This window comes from Lepus europaeus, chromosome 19, assembly GCF_033115175.1.
Source record: "Lepus europaeus isolate LE1 chromosome 19, mLepTim1.pri, whole genome shotgun sequence".
In the NCBI taxonomy this organism is placed as follows: Eukaryota; Metazoa; Chordata; class Mammalia; order Lagomorpha; family Leporidae; genus Lepus; species Lepus europaeus.
Genome location: NC_084845.1, coordinates 20,616,123 through 20,629,445, shown reverse-complemented (window position 1 = coordinate 20,629,445; position 13,323 = coordinate 20,616,123). Strand labels below are relative to the sequence as shown.

The 13,323-nt window shown below is 53.1% G+C and overlaps 1 protein-coding gene across 1 annotated transcript; it reads left to right on the top strand.

Moving 5' to 3' along the window:
- The first annotated feature begins 1,698 nt into the window (after nt 1–1,698).
- On the top strand, nt 1,699–13,004 carry CCNE1 (cyclin E1). Its single transcript, XM_062176927.1, has 12 exons — nt 1,699–1,786; nt 2,260–2,311; nt 2,421–2,508; nt 2,738–2,806; nt 6,477–6,622; nt 6,736–6,871; nt 9,585–9,731; nt 10,594–10,689; nt 10,865–10,999; nt 11,096–11,207; nt 11,294–11,451; nt 11,680–13,004. The coding sequence occupies exons 2-12, from the start codon at nt 2,289–2,291 to the stop codon at nt 11,800–11,802; spliced, it is 1,233 nt and encodes a 410-aa protein (XP_062032911.1). The 5' UTR covers nt 1,699–1,786; nt 2,260–2,288; the 3' UTR covers nt 11,803–13,004.
- Nucleotides 13,005–13,323: the final 319 nt, after the last annotated feature.

Sequence of the window (13,323 nt, the reverse complement as noted above, 5' to 3'; positions counted from 1 at the left end):
CATGCACGGAGCAGCCACTGCGCCAGGCAATGTCTGGAGTGATTCCTCCTCACCAGGGTGCTAGGCACCTGCGAAACAGGATAGTCACAGAATCAACGGAATAGGATTGCCGTGGAGTTCACAGGAGCTGACATTTGGAAGGACTCGGCACAGAGCTGCCACGTTGGACACGCTGTTGACGAGGCTGGTTTCTGTTATCACTAATGGACACAGGTTAGGGCTCAGGAGCTCGGCTCCCGGCCTGCAGCACCCGGGCTGCCGGGGATTTGCTGGTCAGGACCTCTGGGGATGACAAGGCTGAGAATACCTAAGGAAGGCCTTGGCGCGCGGTGCTTCTCCAAGCTGAGCACAGAAGCTATGCTTGAGTGACAGCTGCCCCGTACTTGTCTCTCTCACCAGCCTCTAAGCTCCACAGGGCTCCCTCCGGGTTTTCTCAATCATGCGTTCATAAATACGACTTGGTGTCCCCCTTCCTCCAGGCACTACGCCAAGGGCTGAGGGTCCCCGCAGCGAGCAGGACTGAGGCAGCTGCCCTCAGTGACTGAGGACTCCCTGGCAGAGGCGGGCTCAGCGCTGAGGGGCAGGTTCCAAGGCCCTGAGGTGAGAACGGGCAGCAGGCAGATAGGGGAGCTGTGAGGGGCCATGTTGGAGCCAGGGGACGGGGGAGCTCCTCTGACCCTCAGGTGGGTGGCAAGCACCCGGAAGGTTTTAAGTGAGAGATGGTTGCACAGGAAGCCCGGGTCAAGGAGGCCTTCTGCCGCTCCGGCTTCTGGGGCAGGGCCCCGATGGAAGACGCACATGGAAGGTGCTGGAATGAGTGGAATGAAGGAAGGGACAAATGCATTGGCAGATGGAGGCACTGAGGGGGCCCCAGACGCGGCTCCCTACGGCCCTGGTTCTAGGCCCAGGCCCGGGGCGCTGTGACCTTGGGGACATCCCCGCCCTGACACGCAGCGCCCGGAACCCGGCGTCTCAGGGGCGGGGAAGACGTGCCAGGCGGGACGGTGCGCGCGCGGCAGCCCCGGGGACAGCGGGTGCTGTGGGCCGCACGCTCTCCCGCATCGGCCACGCCAGACCCGCGGGGCCCGAACCCGGCCGCTCGCCGTGTTTACATTCCACCCGCGCCCGCCACGCGGCTTTCTGCCACTCCGGCGCCGCTCGGCCCCGCCCCTCCGCGGCGCTCGCGCCAGACTTCTCCCGCGTTGCGCCCGGCGCGGCCCCGCCCTCCTCCGCGCGCGCCGGCCGGCTCTCCCGCGTCCCGCCCCGCGCAGGCCCCGCCACGGCCCTCCGGCTCCGCCCACCACGTCCCGCGTCCTGTCCGTCTGGCGCGCAGGCCCTGTCACTTGGCCCCGCCCCTCGCGGCCTCTGCGCGAGGCCCCTCCCCGCGGCCCGCCCCCGGCGGGAGCCCCGCCCCCGCGGCCCGAGCGCCTCGCTGGCCGGCGCGGCGGCGGAGGCGGTTCTGAGGGCCGCCGCTGGGCGGGCCCGCGCCCTCGGGCTGGCTCTGAGGGGCTCGGAGCCGGCACGGGGCGGGGCGGAGGCAGCGGGGAGGCGCGAGGGCGGGCCGGGGCCGGTTCCGCGCGCAGGGATTTTTAAATGTCCCGCTCTAAGCCGGGCGCAGGAGCAGCCGGCTCGGCCGCCAGCGCGGTGTAGGGGGCAGGCGCGGATCCCGCCACCGCCGCGCGCTCGGCCCGCCGCCGCCTCCCGGCTTCCCGCTCGCCTGCCGCTTCCAGCCTCCTGGCTCCTGCCCCGGCTCGTGCGCCGCTGTCTGCCGCCGGGACGGCTTCGGGTAAGCGCCCCGGCGCGGGCTGCTGGGACGGGCGCCGCGGGGCGACTTCCCGAGCGCCCGAGCCGGGCCGGGGTGGGGGTGGGGGTGGGGGTGGGGCGGGTCGCCGGGTCCCGGGGGCATCAGCGCGGGGTGCCCCGGGGCAGGGTGGCCCGGAGATGGGGTAGGGAGAGGTGTTGAGGGGAGGCTGAGGCAGCCCCGGCCCCTAGGGAGGTGATGGGTTGGCGCGGGGGGGGGGTCTCTGGGGGTATCCAGGGCCTTCCCCATCCCGGGCTCGGACCCGGGATCGCAGGCTGCGGGCGGCGCTGCGAGTGACAGGCCACCCCGGGCCCATCGGCCATTTTCCCGGCCGGCCCGGGAGGCTCCCGCCGCTGCCGCCACCCGCGCGGGAGGGGGAGGGGTGCCCGGGGCCAGTCCTTAGGCTCTGGCCCCCGCGGCCTGCGGCGCTCACCTCGCTGCCCACTTGGTGCCCCCAGGCCCGAGGTGCTAGCTGAAGCCCCGCGCCATGCCGAGGGAGAGGAAGGAGAGGTGAGTGGCCCGGCCGCTGTGGGACGGGGAGGGTGTGCGGCGGTGGGGGAGGGGCGGCCGGGGTCGGGGGAGGGCTCACCCCTGCCTCGGTGCCACCCTGGCTCTGCAGGGATGCGAAGGAACGGGGCACCATGAAAGACGACGGCGGCAGCGACTTCTCTGTCCGGTCCAGGAAAAGGAAGGCAAATGTGGCCGTTGTGAGTACAAAGGAGACAGGTTGGGGAGAAGTCCTAACCCCTCCATCTTACCTGGGTACCAGGCTGGGATCTGCCCCGGATTTGCTGCAGGGGATTGCGGGTGTAGGTGGGCTCTTTGGGGCAGAAACGGTGCTCACACTCTAATCGACTATCCCCCCTTTTCTCTGTGTGTTTTGTCTTTGGGTTGTTTGGTGTGCGTCCTTGGGGGGTGGGGGTGGTTTTGTGTTAGTTTTTGCAGGATCCAGATGAAGAAATTGCCAAGATTGACAGGACCGTGAGAGGCCAGTGCGGCAGTCAGGTAGGTGTGCTGGGGGCTTGGGCCTGCCTGGAGGGCCTCCCACTGACCCTGAGTCCAGAGGACTTCCCAGGTCTCCTCTCTGCCTGGCTTAGAGTTCTTTCCTGGCCTGCACCCACAGTGTGCCTGGACATGCGCTGGTCTTGGGATTCCTGGCTGGTCCTCTCTGAGGTCGCACGGTGTGCCGGGAAGACCCGGAGTGGACCTGGAGTCTTCTCTGTCCTCTCCTGTGGCCCAGGAGGAAGCGGAGTCCTGTGTGGGGGCAGCATTGGGCCCACCGCCTACCCCCCACGGCCAGTGAACTGTGTGTGTGTGAGCAGCCACCACTCCTCTGTCCACACCTGTGGCTTATGGTCGTGGTGCTTTAGGACTTCTCCCATCCCCTTTAGGTCAGGTTACAAACTCTGCTTCTCTTTCTGGCCCCAGAAGTTCTCCAGCCCATCTAGCAAGGACCTACATGGATCCGTGCTGCCCGGGCCTTGCCCTGGCTGCAGCAGGATTGTGATGTGTGTGTCCCAACGCTTTCCTTATTGACGACTGCATTTGTCTTTCCCCTCCTCAGGGAGTTCCTGCCAACTTCCCTGCATGCAGCGTGATATCACTGTAATATCAGAAGTTCCGTGCAGAAAAAGCTTGCATTATCTCTTTACCTCCAGAAATGGCTGGAGACTGTAGTTACGGCCCCAGTGTGGGAAGGAGCCTATCTCCAAGCTAGCTGGCCAGGCCTTCTGACTCTGCCACTGATAAAAGCTGAGCGGGACCGGTCTTTGACCTGAGTGCACTGGCCCCAGCTAGCTTAGCAGTGGGCAGTACCTCACTTTGTTGAGATCAGGAGCCATGTCGCCTGGTTTCAGGCGTGAAGGGCTTCGAAGGGTGGGCCACGTTGTTGCAATGGCATTTGTCATTGCGCTAAGACTCCATTAAGCACTTCTGGGGAGGACCCAATGACTCCTGAAAAGGGGTGGATTTCCTTGTCTGATGGAAATACTTAAGTGTAGAAAAAGAAACAAGACAGCACATCCCCAAATATTCTTTTCCCCCCATTTAAAAAAATAAACTTTTAATCAAGCAGGTTGATTTTGTGGGTGTTATAAAATGAATCTGTACTTGGTGAGATTCAAGGTAAACCCCAAGTGTGTTTTGAAGAGGAGACAAATTTGCAAGTGAAGATGAAGCAAAGCCATCCATACTGACTTCTTGGAGTTTTGTTAGAGCTGTGTCTGTTCTCCGGGATAATCTGCACAGCCCTAGGGTGCCCAATACAGGGCTGGCTCTGCCCTGGGTGTGAGGGAGGTGATACCTGCGACACAGGGATAACCAGGCCATCTCCATGAGAAGGCGGGTTCATGGTTGTGCACATTAATGTTAACAGGTTTCTGCACATTTTATGGAGAAGACAGCTTGAAAAGTATCCATGTGTCTTTGGTATTTCTTTGTGAAAACTCATAGAGCTAGAGTTTGGGGTTACAACAGAGCCTATTGCCTGTTAAGTACGCAGAATTTTGCTGTGGAGATTCACAGTTCAGCCAACTATTAACAACCTTGAGCCGCTAAGAGCTAGCGTGCTGAATTGAGTGTCTGCTCCATGGCCACACGGAGCCTTTGACCGTTGTCATTTTAGGTTGTTCTGAATATCCTTAGCGTGTCTGTTTTGTTGTTAAGTTGTACGTGAGGCCCAGCTTTTGTATCTGAAGCAGAATCTGGACTACTAGTTCCTTCTCCGAAGCTTCTGCGTGAGGAAACCGGCACCAAGAGACAGGGTTGGTCAGGAACTCGCAGCGAGGCTCTTGCTGTTAGCCCGTTCCTTCCTAAATACAGTCAGAGGGATTGTGCTTCCTGTGAAACTTAGTGCGTACCCTAGTTACAGAACAGCGACTTCTTTATCCTCATCCACTGGTTCCTAGAAAGGCCAGCTTCAGAAGCCATGACTGCTTGAGGTCCGCCTCGCTTGTCTTTGGGCCTTGCTTCGTTAGTCTCCAATGCCTTGCTCTCAGAGGTGCCATCTTGCTGGGGGCGGTGGTGCCCAGCTCGTACCTTCCAAACTGAAACTCCTTCTTGGCTGAAGAGCCACTTCTAGCAGGTGTAACGTGAGCCTCTTTGAGTCCAGGAAATGCTACCAGCACAGGATGCTGGAACTGAAAGGAGTGGCCTTTCTCACACAGCTGTTGGCAGGGGCTGTCATGGATAATTTGCATGCTCAATTCTTTGTACGCTGGCTAGGGGAAGAGCTTTATCCAGCTTAGCTCCTCTCGTTGAAGTGCTGGGGCTGCCTCTGAAGGTGGGGGTGTGCTGTGGTGCCAGCAGGCACTGTCTTTAGGGCCCAGATGTCCTCTTTCGTGGGTAGTCACCCCAGCTGTCTGCTTTGTAAACTGGTCGACAGGGTCTCTGCTTTCAGAAAAAATAAGGGTCAGACTTTCCCAGTGGGATCAGCTCCCTAGTTACTCTTCTAAGTGTCACAAGTAAAACTTTGGGTTCTTTGCAAAGTAGGATGGCAGACAGTAGCTTTAAAAAGAAAATACTGTAAGTGACAACATGACCTTGGTCTTTTCCAAATATTGATGCATACAACTGGGCATTTGAAATCTTGCAGAGAAGCCCAGTGTTTCGTTCTTGAATGAGTTATGTATCTGATGTGTGAGTGGGGCTCTGGGGTAGGACTTAGGTTTTCCAGGGCACCCAAGTGCTATCTCCATGGACTTAGTATGGCCTGTGCCCATCACTTGATGTGATTTGAGCCAGGTGGACATGCGTTTTGTCTTGTCCTAGAGTTAAGAAAAACAAAAGGTCCCCATTGTTGAATGTATTCAGCTGGTCCCGTAACTAAAGGAAGATGGCACATTGGATAGATTTGTTTTTAAAATGAAGATGCTGTATTAAAGATGACAGCCGATTTATATTTTTGATCTTTTTTAATGTGTGAATGTGGGGTGCTATGTAAATTATTGAAAATTCTGTTTCACTTTGAAGACCTTTTAGATTAGTTGTGTCTGTAAAAGGGCAAGTTTTTGGAGCAGGCATCTAACCTAGTGGTTACGAGGCCCACATTGCACACTGGCGCGCCTGAGTCCCAGCCCAGGCTCTGTCTCCTGATTCCAGCTTCCCACCGATGCTACTGGGAGGCAGTATTGAGTTCCTGTCATCTGTCTGACAGACCTGGACTGTGCTCCCGACTTCTAGCTCTGGTCATTGTGAGCATTTGAGGAATGAACCAGCAGACAAGAGCTTTCTGTCTCTCAAAAAAAGAAAAAAATCTCCAAATTTTGACCAGATAATCCCGCAGTGCTTCTTTTAAGCACTTGGGAAGTCATGCTCAGTTTCTTACTGAGCTGCAAAGTAATTTGTGCTTTTTGTTTTTGTAAAATAAGAGCTGCTTACACTTTTATTTTACTCTCCTGTGTCCATTTTTATCCTGATGTGGAGGCTAAGCTGCTCCTGGTTGCCTGGTTTTCTTGGGAATTCACTGTCTAGACTCTGAGTTACTGACAGAGATGCTGTTAAGTACGCAGAGATACAGTAAAGCCTGGAGCCATCCTGTGGCTTGTACTTCCCATGTCATCTCCACTTTTAACTTCGAACCTCTGGGGAGGGTGACGGAGATATTTTTTGAAGTGCTCGTTAATATAAAACTAGCTGGTTGACATGAAACTTTCTACACTTTGCTTTCCCCTGGCAGCCGTGGGACAGCGATGTGATACATGCAGACCCCTGCTCCTCGATCCCCACACCCGACAAGGAAGAGGATGAGCCGGTCTATGCCAACTCCACGTTTGATCCTCATAGCTTGGCACCAGCCAGAGCTTCGCCACTGCCTGTTCTAGAGTGAGTGTTGGGTTTGCCACGTGGCTTCAGGCCTCTCACTCCATGTTGTTAGTCCTCACTGGTATGGAGGCATACTGACAGCTGTGTGGTTTGTGTTTGTTTGTTCGTGGTAGCTGGGCAAATAAAGAGGAGGTCTGGAAAATCATGTTAAACAAGGAAAAGAAGTACTTAAGGGATCAGCACTTTCTGCAGCGACACCCTCTTCTGCAGCCTAAAATGCGAGCGATTCTTCTGGATTGGCTAATGGAGGTGAGCTTGCAGCTTCCCGTTCGCTGGAAGCATTGACCACTTCTAGATTTTTCTTTGCTGTTCTGACTCTGTGTGTGTTTGATTCCATTGAGACACTCTGTATCTCTGAAGATATGTGACCTTTTTTGGTCCACCTTCTTAAAAGAATTTCTTCTTTTTTTCTTTTAAAGATTTATTCATTTGAAAGGCAGAGTTACAAAGAGAGGGAGAGACAGAGACTGAGATATCTTCCTTCCACTGATTCACTCCCCAAATGACCACATGGCTAGGGCATGGCCAGGCCAAAGTCAGGAGCTTGGAACTCCATCTGGGTCTACCATGTGGATGTCAGGGGCCCAAGCACTTGGGCCATCTTCTGCTGCTTTCCCAGGCCATAGCTGAGAGCTGGATCAGAAGTGGAGCAGTGAGGACTCGAACCAGCACTCATGGGATGCCAGCATTGTAGATAATGGCTTAACATGCCACATCACAATGCCGGCCCCTTAAAAGAATTTCTAAAATATCTTTACCCCTTAGATATTTTAAAGTTGACATCTACTTTTTTTCCATCAAGTTCAAGTAGTTGCAAAGGTATTTCCAATAAATTGTAAATATTGATATTTGAGCTTTGTTCATTAAGTTGCTTTTGACTGTATCTGCTGGAATGTGAATATCAGCTGTTTGATAGCACTATCATAAATTGTAAAAACGTGTGAACACCCTTCTCTTTCAAAGTCCGATCTGGCGTTGTTCCTCTGTGACTGCTGGGACAGCATTTCCCTTTCCCTACAGAATGGTATCCTTACAAAAAAGCTCACATCTTTTATTGATCATACTGTTGTCCTTCTGCAACAGTTGATCAAAAGAACAAGTTATTACAAATTACCAAGAGGCTTATTAAACATACAAAGTGAAATTTTATCAGCAGTGCACCTGTTCCTGGGATGGACTGTGAGTGACTTACAGACAGTGCCTGGAGTAAGGGTGGGGGGAGCTCCGTGGATACCCCTGTAAGGTGGGTGGGCGAAGCGGAAGGACAGCTCAGGCAGGTCCCTGGAGGAGAGAACATTTGTGCAGATGATGAGGGTCTGGCTTCCTGGAAGTGACCCATGCCATGTGCCCCTTTGCAGTCGGCCATTTCCAGGGCTGTGTGTGCCCCGCTGTGCTAGTCCTACAGTCGAATCCCCTGCTGCCCCTTGCCTTCGGTGTGCCCTCCTCAGGCCAGTCAATCACTTTGTGGTATTTGCCAGCCATATTTTCTTGGCAGCATTTGTGTGGACTAGAAATGGAATGAAGAGTTCAGCATTCCTCATACTTTGTAGGAATGTTTCTATAAAGAGCTAAATGTGATGGGGGCTGGCGCTGTGGCACACCAGGTTAATCCACCACCTGTGACACTGGAGTCCCTTATCAAAGCTCTGGGTCCAGTCCTGGCTGCTGTACTTCCAGGTCAGCTCCCTGCTAATGTGCCTGGGTAAGCAGCAGCAGATGACCCAAGTACCTGGACGGACCTCTGCCACCCATGTGGGAGACCCGTATGGAGTTCTAGGTTCCTGGGTTCAGCTTGGCCCACCGATACCATTGCATCTCTGTCCATCTCTCCTTCTCTCTGCCTTTAAAAAAAAAAGAAGAAGAAGCTAAATATGGTCTCGCCTGGACCTTAGAAATAGGCCTAGGTGATTGATAGAATTTTGTTCTTAATTTTTAAAAAATTTCTTTTTATTATGTATTAAGGACAGAATAACGGAAAGAGAGAGAGACAAACAGATCTTCATCTGCTGGTCTACTGCCCAAATGGTCGCAATGGCTAGGGCTGGGCTGGGCTGAAGCCAGGAGTTCCATGCAGTCTCCTGCGTAGGCAGCAGGGGTCCAGGTTTAAGCACTTGGGTCCTCATCTGCGTGAAACACAGCAGCAGGGACTTGAACCAGTGCTCCAACAGCATTGCAGACAGCCGCTTAACGCACTGTGCCATGATGCCTGGCCCCTCGTGGGGTTTCCTGGCAGTATTCTGAGTGTGGTTTTTCTGGCTCCTCTTCTGCATGTTCACTCCGTGATCTGCACGTCCATGAGGTGGCTTGGAGAGGAGTGACAGCAGTGGTGTCACATGGAGCTCTATACGCAGAATCAGGCATTCGATGGTGGTCTGATATTTTCTCGGTGCATTCAATCTCATCGCGTGCGCTTTTGCATCAGGCTCTTGTGAGGTGGGCAAGTCAAGCATTGTGCTAGTTTTGAAGTTTGAGAAATCTGAAGTGAAATCCAAGTTAGAGCCAAACCTAAAACTTGGGTCTCTGGGTCACTTGTTCAGTGCTTTCTAGAAAAGCTTTTGCCTCCTGGGATCTATAGTGGTCCGGGCATGCTGTAGTCCTTACGTACATGTGCGTTGCCGCTGTTCGACATTCTCACTGGTATTGCTCAGGTGGGAGGAAATGTCTCCACGTCATAATGAAATTTATAATCCAGGGTGTGTGTGTGGGGGGGGCAGCATTCTTTGAGAACTTGCAGTTCCGTTCTGTTTTGTTTTTTTTTCCATGACAATTCAGTGCTACCTTCATCTGGCTGTGAATGTATCTTCTGTGGCCTATGAATGTTTGTTCTGGTGGCTACATGATCACAGAACACTTTGTCCTTATCCGAGTTCCAGGTTCTTTGTCATCTCTCGTGATTGGTTATACCAAGTTGTTTTTGCTGTTGTTCAAGTACCTGTTCTAAAACGCACTGAATATTTTTCAGGTGTGTGAAGTCTATAAACTTCACAGGGAGACATTTTACTTGGCACAGGATTTCTTTGATCGGTACATGGCCACACAAGAAAATATTGTAAAAACACTTCTACAGCTTATTGGGATCTCATCTTTATTTATTGCTGCCAAACTCGAGGTAAATCATTTTCAGTATTTGTTCTATAACAATGTGTTTCCTGAGCATTGCTAAGATTAGGGCACAAGATCAACCACTTGTCTATAATACATATCCTACATTTTTCTAATTTGAGACACATGCCCAGAGGGCTGGAAACCAGCTGAGCAGAGAGGTGGCGTGAGTATATGGAATACTTAGGTTGATGCAGCTACCTTAACCACAAAAATATGAAAAGACAGAGAAAAGTGAACTTCGAACCACCAGGAGCCAGTTCTGAGGGTCAGGCGTTTGGCCTAGCAATTAAGATGCCAGCTGAGGCCCCCGCATCGCACACTGGAGCACCCGGATTTGATGCTGATTCTGGCTCCTGACCCCAGCATCCTGCTGGTGCAGACCCTGGGAGTAAATGGGTTCCTGCCACCCACATGGGGGACTCCAGTTCGGCCCTGGCCCGGACCTGGCTCGGCCCTAGCTGTTGTGGGCATATGGGGATTGAGCGAGCAGATAAGAGCTTTTTTTCTCTCTCTGCCTCTCAGATAAATAAAAGTGTAAATAAATAAATAACTGACCCTCATGAAAAAAGAAAAAGTAAATTTTTGGGTGATTACAGAAGAGGATATGGGCCAAACTTTCAGACATGTAGTTCAAAAAGATACTGAGAAGATGAGAATTTCAAAACTCCGGTCATGAGGACAACTCAGGTTTATGCGGAGAGAGTGTCCCTTCCTTTGCAGTGAGCAGATCGTGAGGCACCGGTGGGACTCCTGAACTGGTCCCACAGGGAGCCCTCTCCTTCTGCGCCAGGCGGGTGCAGCGGAGGCCGAAGCTGTTTTGGAGATGGGCCTTTTCCTCACCGTCCCGTCCTTTCATTCTCTCCTAGGAAATCTACCCTCCGAAGCTGCACCAGTTTGCTTATGTCACTGACGGGGCTTGTTCAGGGGACGAGATTCTTACCATGGAATTGGTGATTATGAAGGTAGGTTACAAGTGAAGTTTTCAGCCATTTCTTAAACACACACTTAATGTCTTTTCCTCGTGAGAGGTGCATGCCTCTGGTGGGTGCTCGCCGGCTGGCCACACTGTGGCATGAAACGTGGCTATATTTTGAATTTCTTTTCTCAACTGTGGATCTCCTTTCTGTTTCCCTCTAGGCCCTTAAGTGGCATTTAAGTCCGCTGACCATTGTGTCCTGGCTGAACGTCTACATGCAGGTTGCATACCTAAATGATGTGTGTGAGGTGCTACTGCCACAGTACCCCCAGCAAATCTTCACGCAGATTGCAGAGGTAGGCGGCCACCCCGCAGCCAGGGCAAGGACCCCACACGGGGCGCGTGCCGGCCGCCCACCTGCCACAGCGGTCTTTTCTTCTCCTTCTCTGTAGCTTTTAGATCTCTGTGTCCTGGATGTCGGCTGCCTAGAATTTTCCTACGGTGTCCTCGCTGCCTCTGCCTTGTACCATTTCTCGTCGTCCGAGTTGATGCAAAAGGTGTCAGGTATGTTCGCCTCGCAGTGAGCTCGCAGGCAGGCTGTGTTGAACTTAGCACGCTCGGGCTGAGCCTGCGCCTTCTTTCCGTTGCAGGGTATCAGTGGTGTGACATCGAGAAGTGTGTCAAGTGGATGGTTCCATTTGCCATGGTTATAAGAGAGACAGGAAGCTCCAAACTGAAGCACTTCAGGGGGGTTCCCACCGAAGACGCGCACAACATACAGACCCACATCAACAGCTTGGATTTGCTGGTCAGTGCTCCCCCTGCTTAGTCTCCCACTCACTGTCCTCCAGGCAGGCTCCAGATGCCCCACAGAAACGTCCGTTCTTCTCAGTCCTTGAAAAAGAGAAACTCGGAGCGATGGGCGCTGTGTTCCGTGCTGCTCGACCCCTCGCCCACCGCGGGAGAGGCTTCTGGTTGCTGCCACCCGGCCCCGTGCTCCCACTCTGACACTTCTGCCTTTGGTTCTTGTCCACAGGACAAAGCCCAAGCAAAGAAAGCCATATTGTCGGAACAGAATAGGATGTCGCCTCTCCCCACTGGGGTCCTCACCCCCCCACCGAGCAGTAAGAAGCAGAACAGTGAGCAGGGAACAGTGTGACCACCCCAGCATCCTGCACCAAAGACAGTCGTGCGGAAGTGCCTGCTGCGGGTTCTCCGCCTGCTGCCGGAGAGGCGCGCGTTAGCTTTTACAGAGATTTAAATGGAGGAGCGCAGCTCTTCCACAGCAGAAGTATTTCTGTGGATGACATTGGACAGGGAGAAGTGGTTTTTATTGAATGCTTAGGTTTTTTTTTTTTTACTGAGTGGGTCAAGTACACCAGCCACCTCCAGAACACCAATGAGTGCTCCCGATGCTGCTATGGAGGGTGATACTTGACTTGACTGTTCTCGCAGTGACAAAGGCTTGAAGTTGAGGAGCACCACTGTTGCAGCTGGGCTCCCCCTGGGTGTTCTGGGTGCATCGTGTGAAGTGGAGCAGGTGGCTGTGAGCTAGCATGGTGACGCCGAGCCCACGGCCAGCCAGGCTGGGGCTTGCCCCCTTCACACTATCAGTTGACAGCGTACAATGCCTCTTATGAACTTGTTTTCTAAGTGCTGCTATGTCTCTCCGTTTTTTAATAAAGATAATACTGTCTTTGAGACAGCTGGTTTTATGAGCTATGTCTGGTAATTTAAGTAAGAAGTCAAACATTTAGTGTGCCTGTAACCAAATTCTGATTCTTGGCTTCATGCTTCTTGAAGCTCAAGTCTTTGAAGCAAACACATTGGAAAGAAAACCTTGGCAGTGAGCTTCTGGGGTGGCCCTGGCTGCCTTCTGAGGCCCCCGGGCTGGGAGCGAGGCTCCGATGTGGTCTTCCTCTCACGGTAGCCTGCTCACCCCTGCTCACTGGGCCTCGGTAGCAGCAGTGCTGAGTCGTGTCCACATCCGACAGGATCCGTGGGTTTGACTTCTTCCCTGGGACTGCTTAAAGAATCTGTAATTAGTATTATTTAATACCTTTCACCCTGGCCCAGATCTTCACCTGAAGAATCGATCGAGTTTTGTTGGAGAACTTGTTAGCACAGTAGCCTGAAAGTATGCTCTTAAGTAGAAGGTGCCGAGTGACGTTATGTGTGGCTCAAGGCCATGATGTCTGCGTACAGTCCGCTCCCTGGCCGTCGATGAGGTCGCCAAGTGCCTTGCTAGCGGTCCCTGTCCACTTGAAGTGAACAGCTCGCCTTGCTCCCTGTTGGACAGCCCCCGCGGGCTTGTCTATAGTGTGCTGCACTCCAGAGTGCTCTGGTGTGCTTGGGGGGGGAGGGTGGGTGAGCAAATAAATACCACTTATTTCCAATTTGTTCTTTTATCTTTGTGAAAATCTGTAAAAGAGAAGGACCTGTTTACACCTGTCCCATATTTGTATGAGATTGGAAAGAGAGCCTATTTTTGACATGGATGTTGTAGTTGTGGCAAATTTTGATACTGTTTTCCTAATAAATGCATTCTAAATCTACCCGCAGTGGTATTTAGTCAGATGATACAATTCCGAGTGTTACTTCATCGTCTCGGGTGGTGAATTTGCATTTGGTGTTTCCTATGCAAAAGTGTGGCACTGAAAACATTTCCAAAGTCGTGTGA

Coding starts and splice junctions, on each gene's coding strand:
- CCNE1 (XM_062176927.1), top strand. CDS start 2,289: ATGCCGAGGGAGAGGAAGGAGAG. Junction 2,509..2,737: donor GGAAGGCAAATGTGGCCGTT/GTGAGTACAAAG, acceptor GTTTTGTGTTAG/TTTTTGCAGGATCCAGATGA. Junction 11,452..11,679: donor TCAACAGCTTGGATTTGCTG/GTCAGTGCTCCC, acceptor TCTTGTCCACAG/GACAAAGCCCAAGCAAAGAA.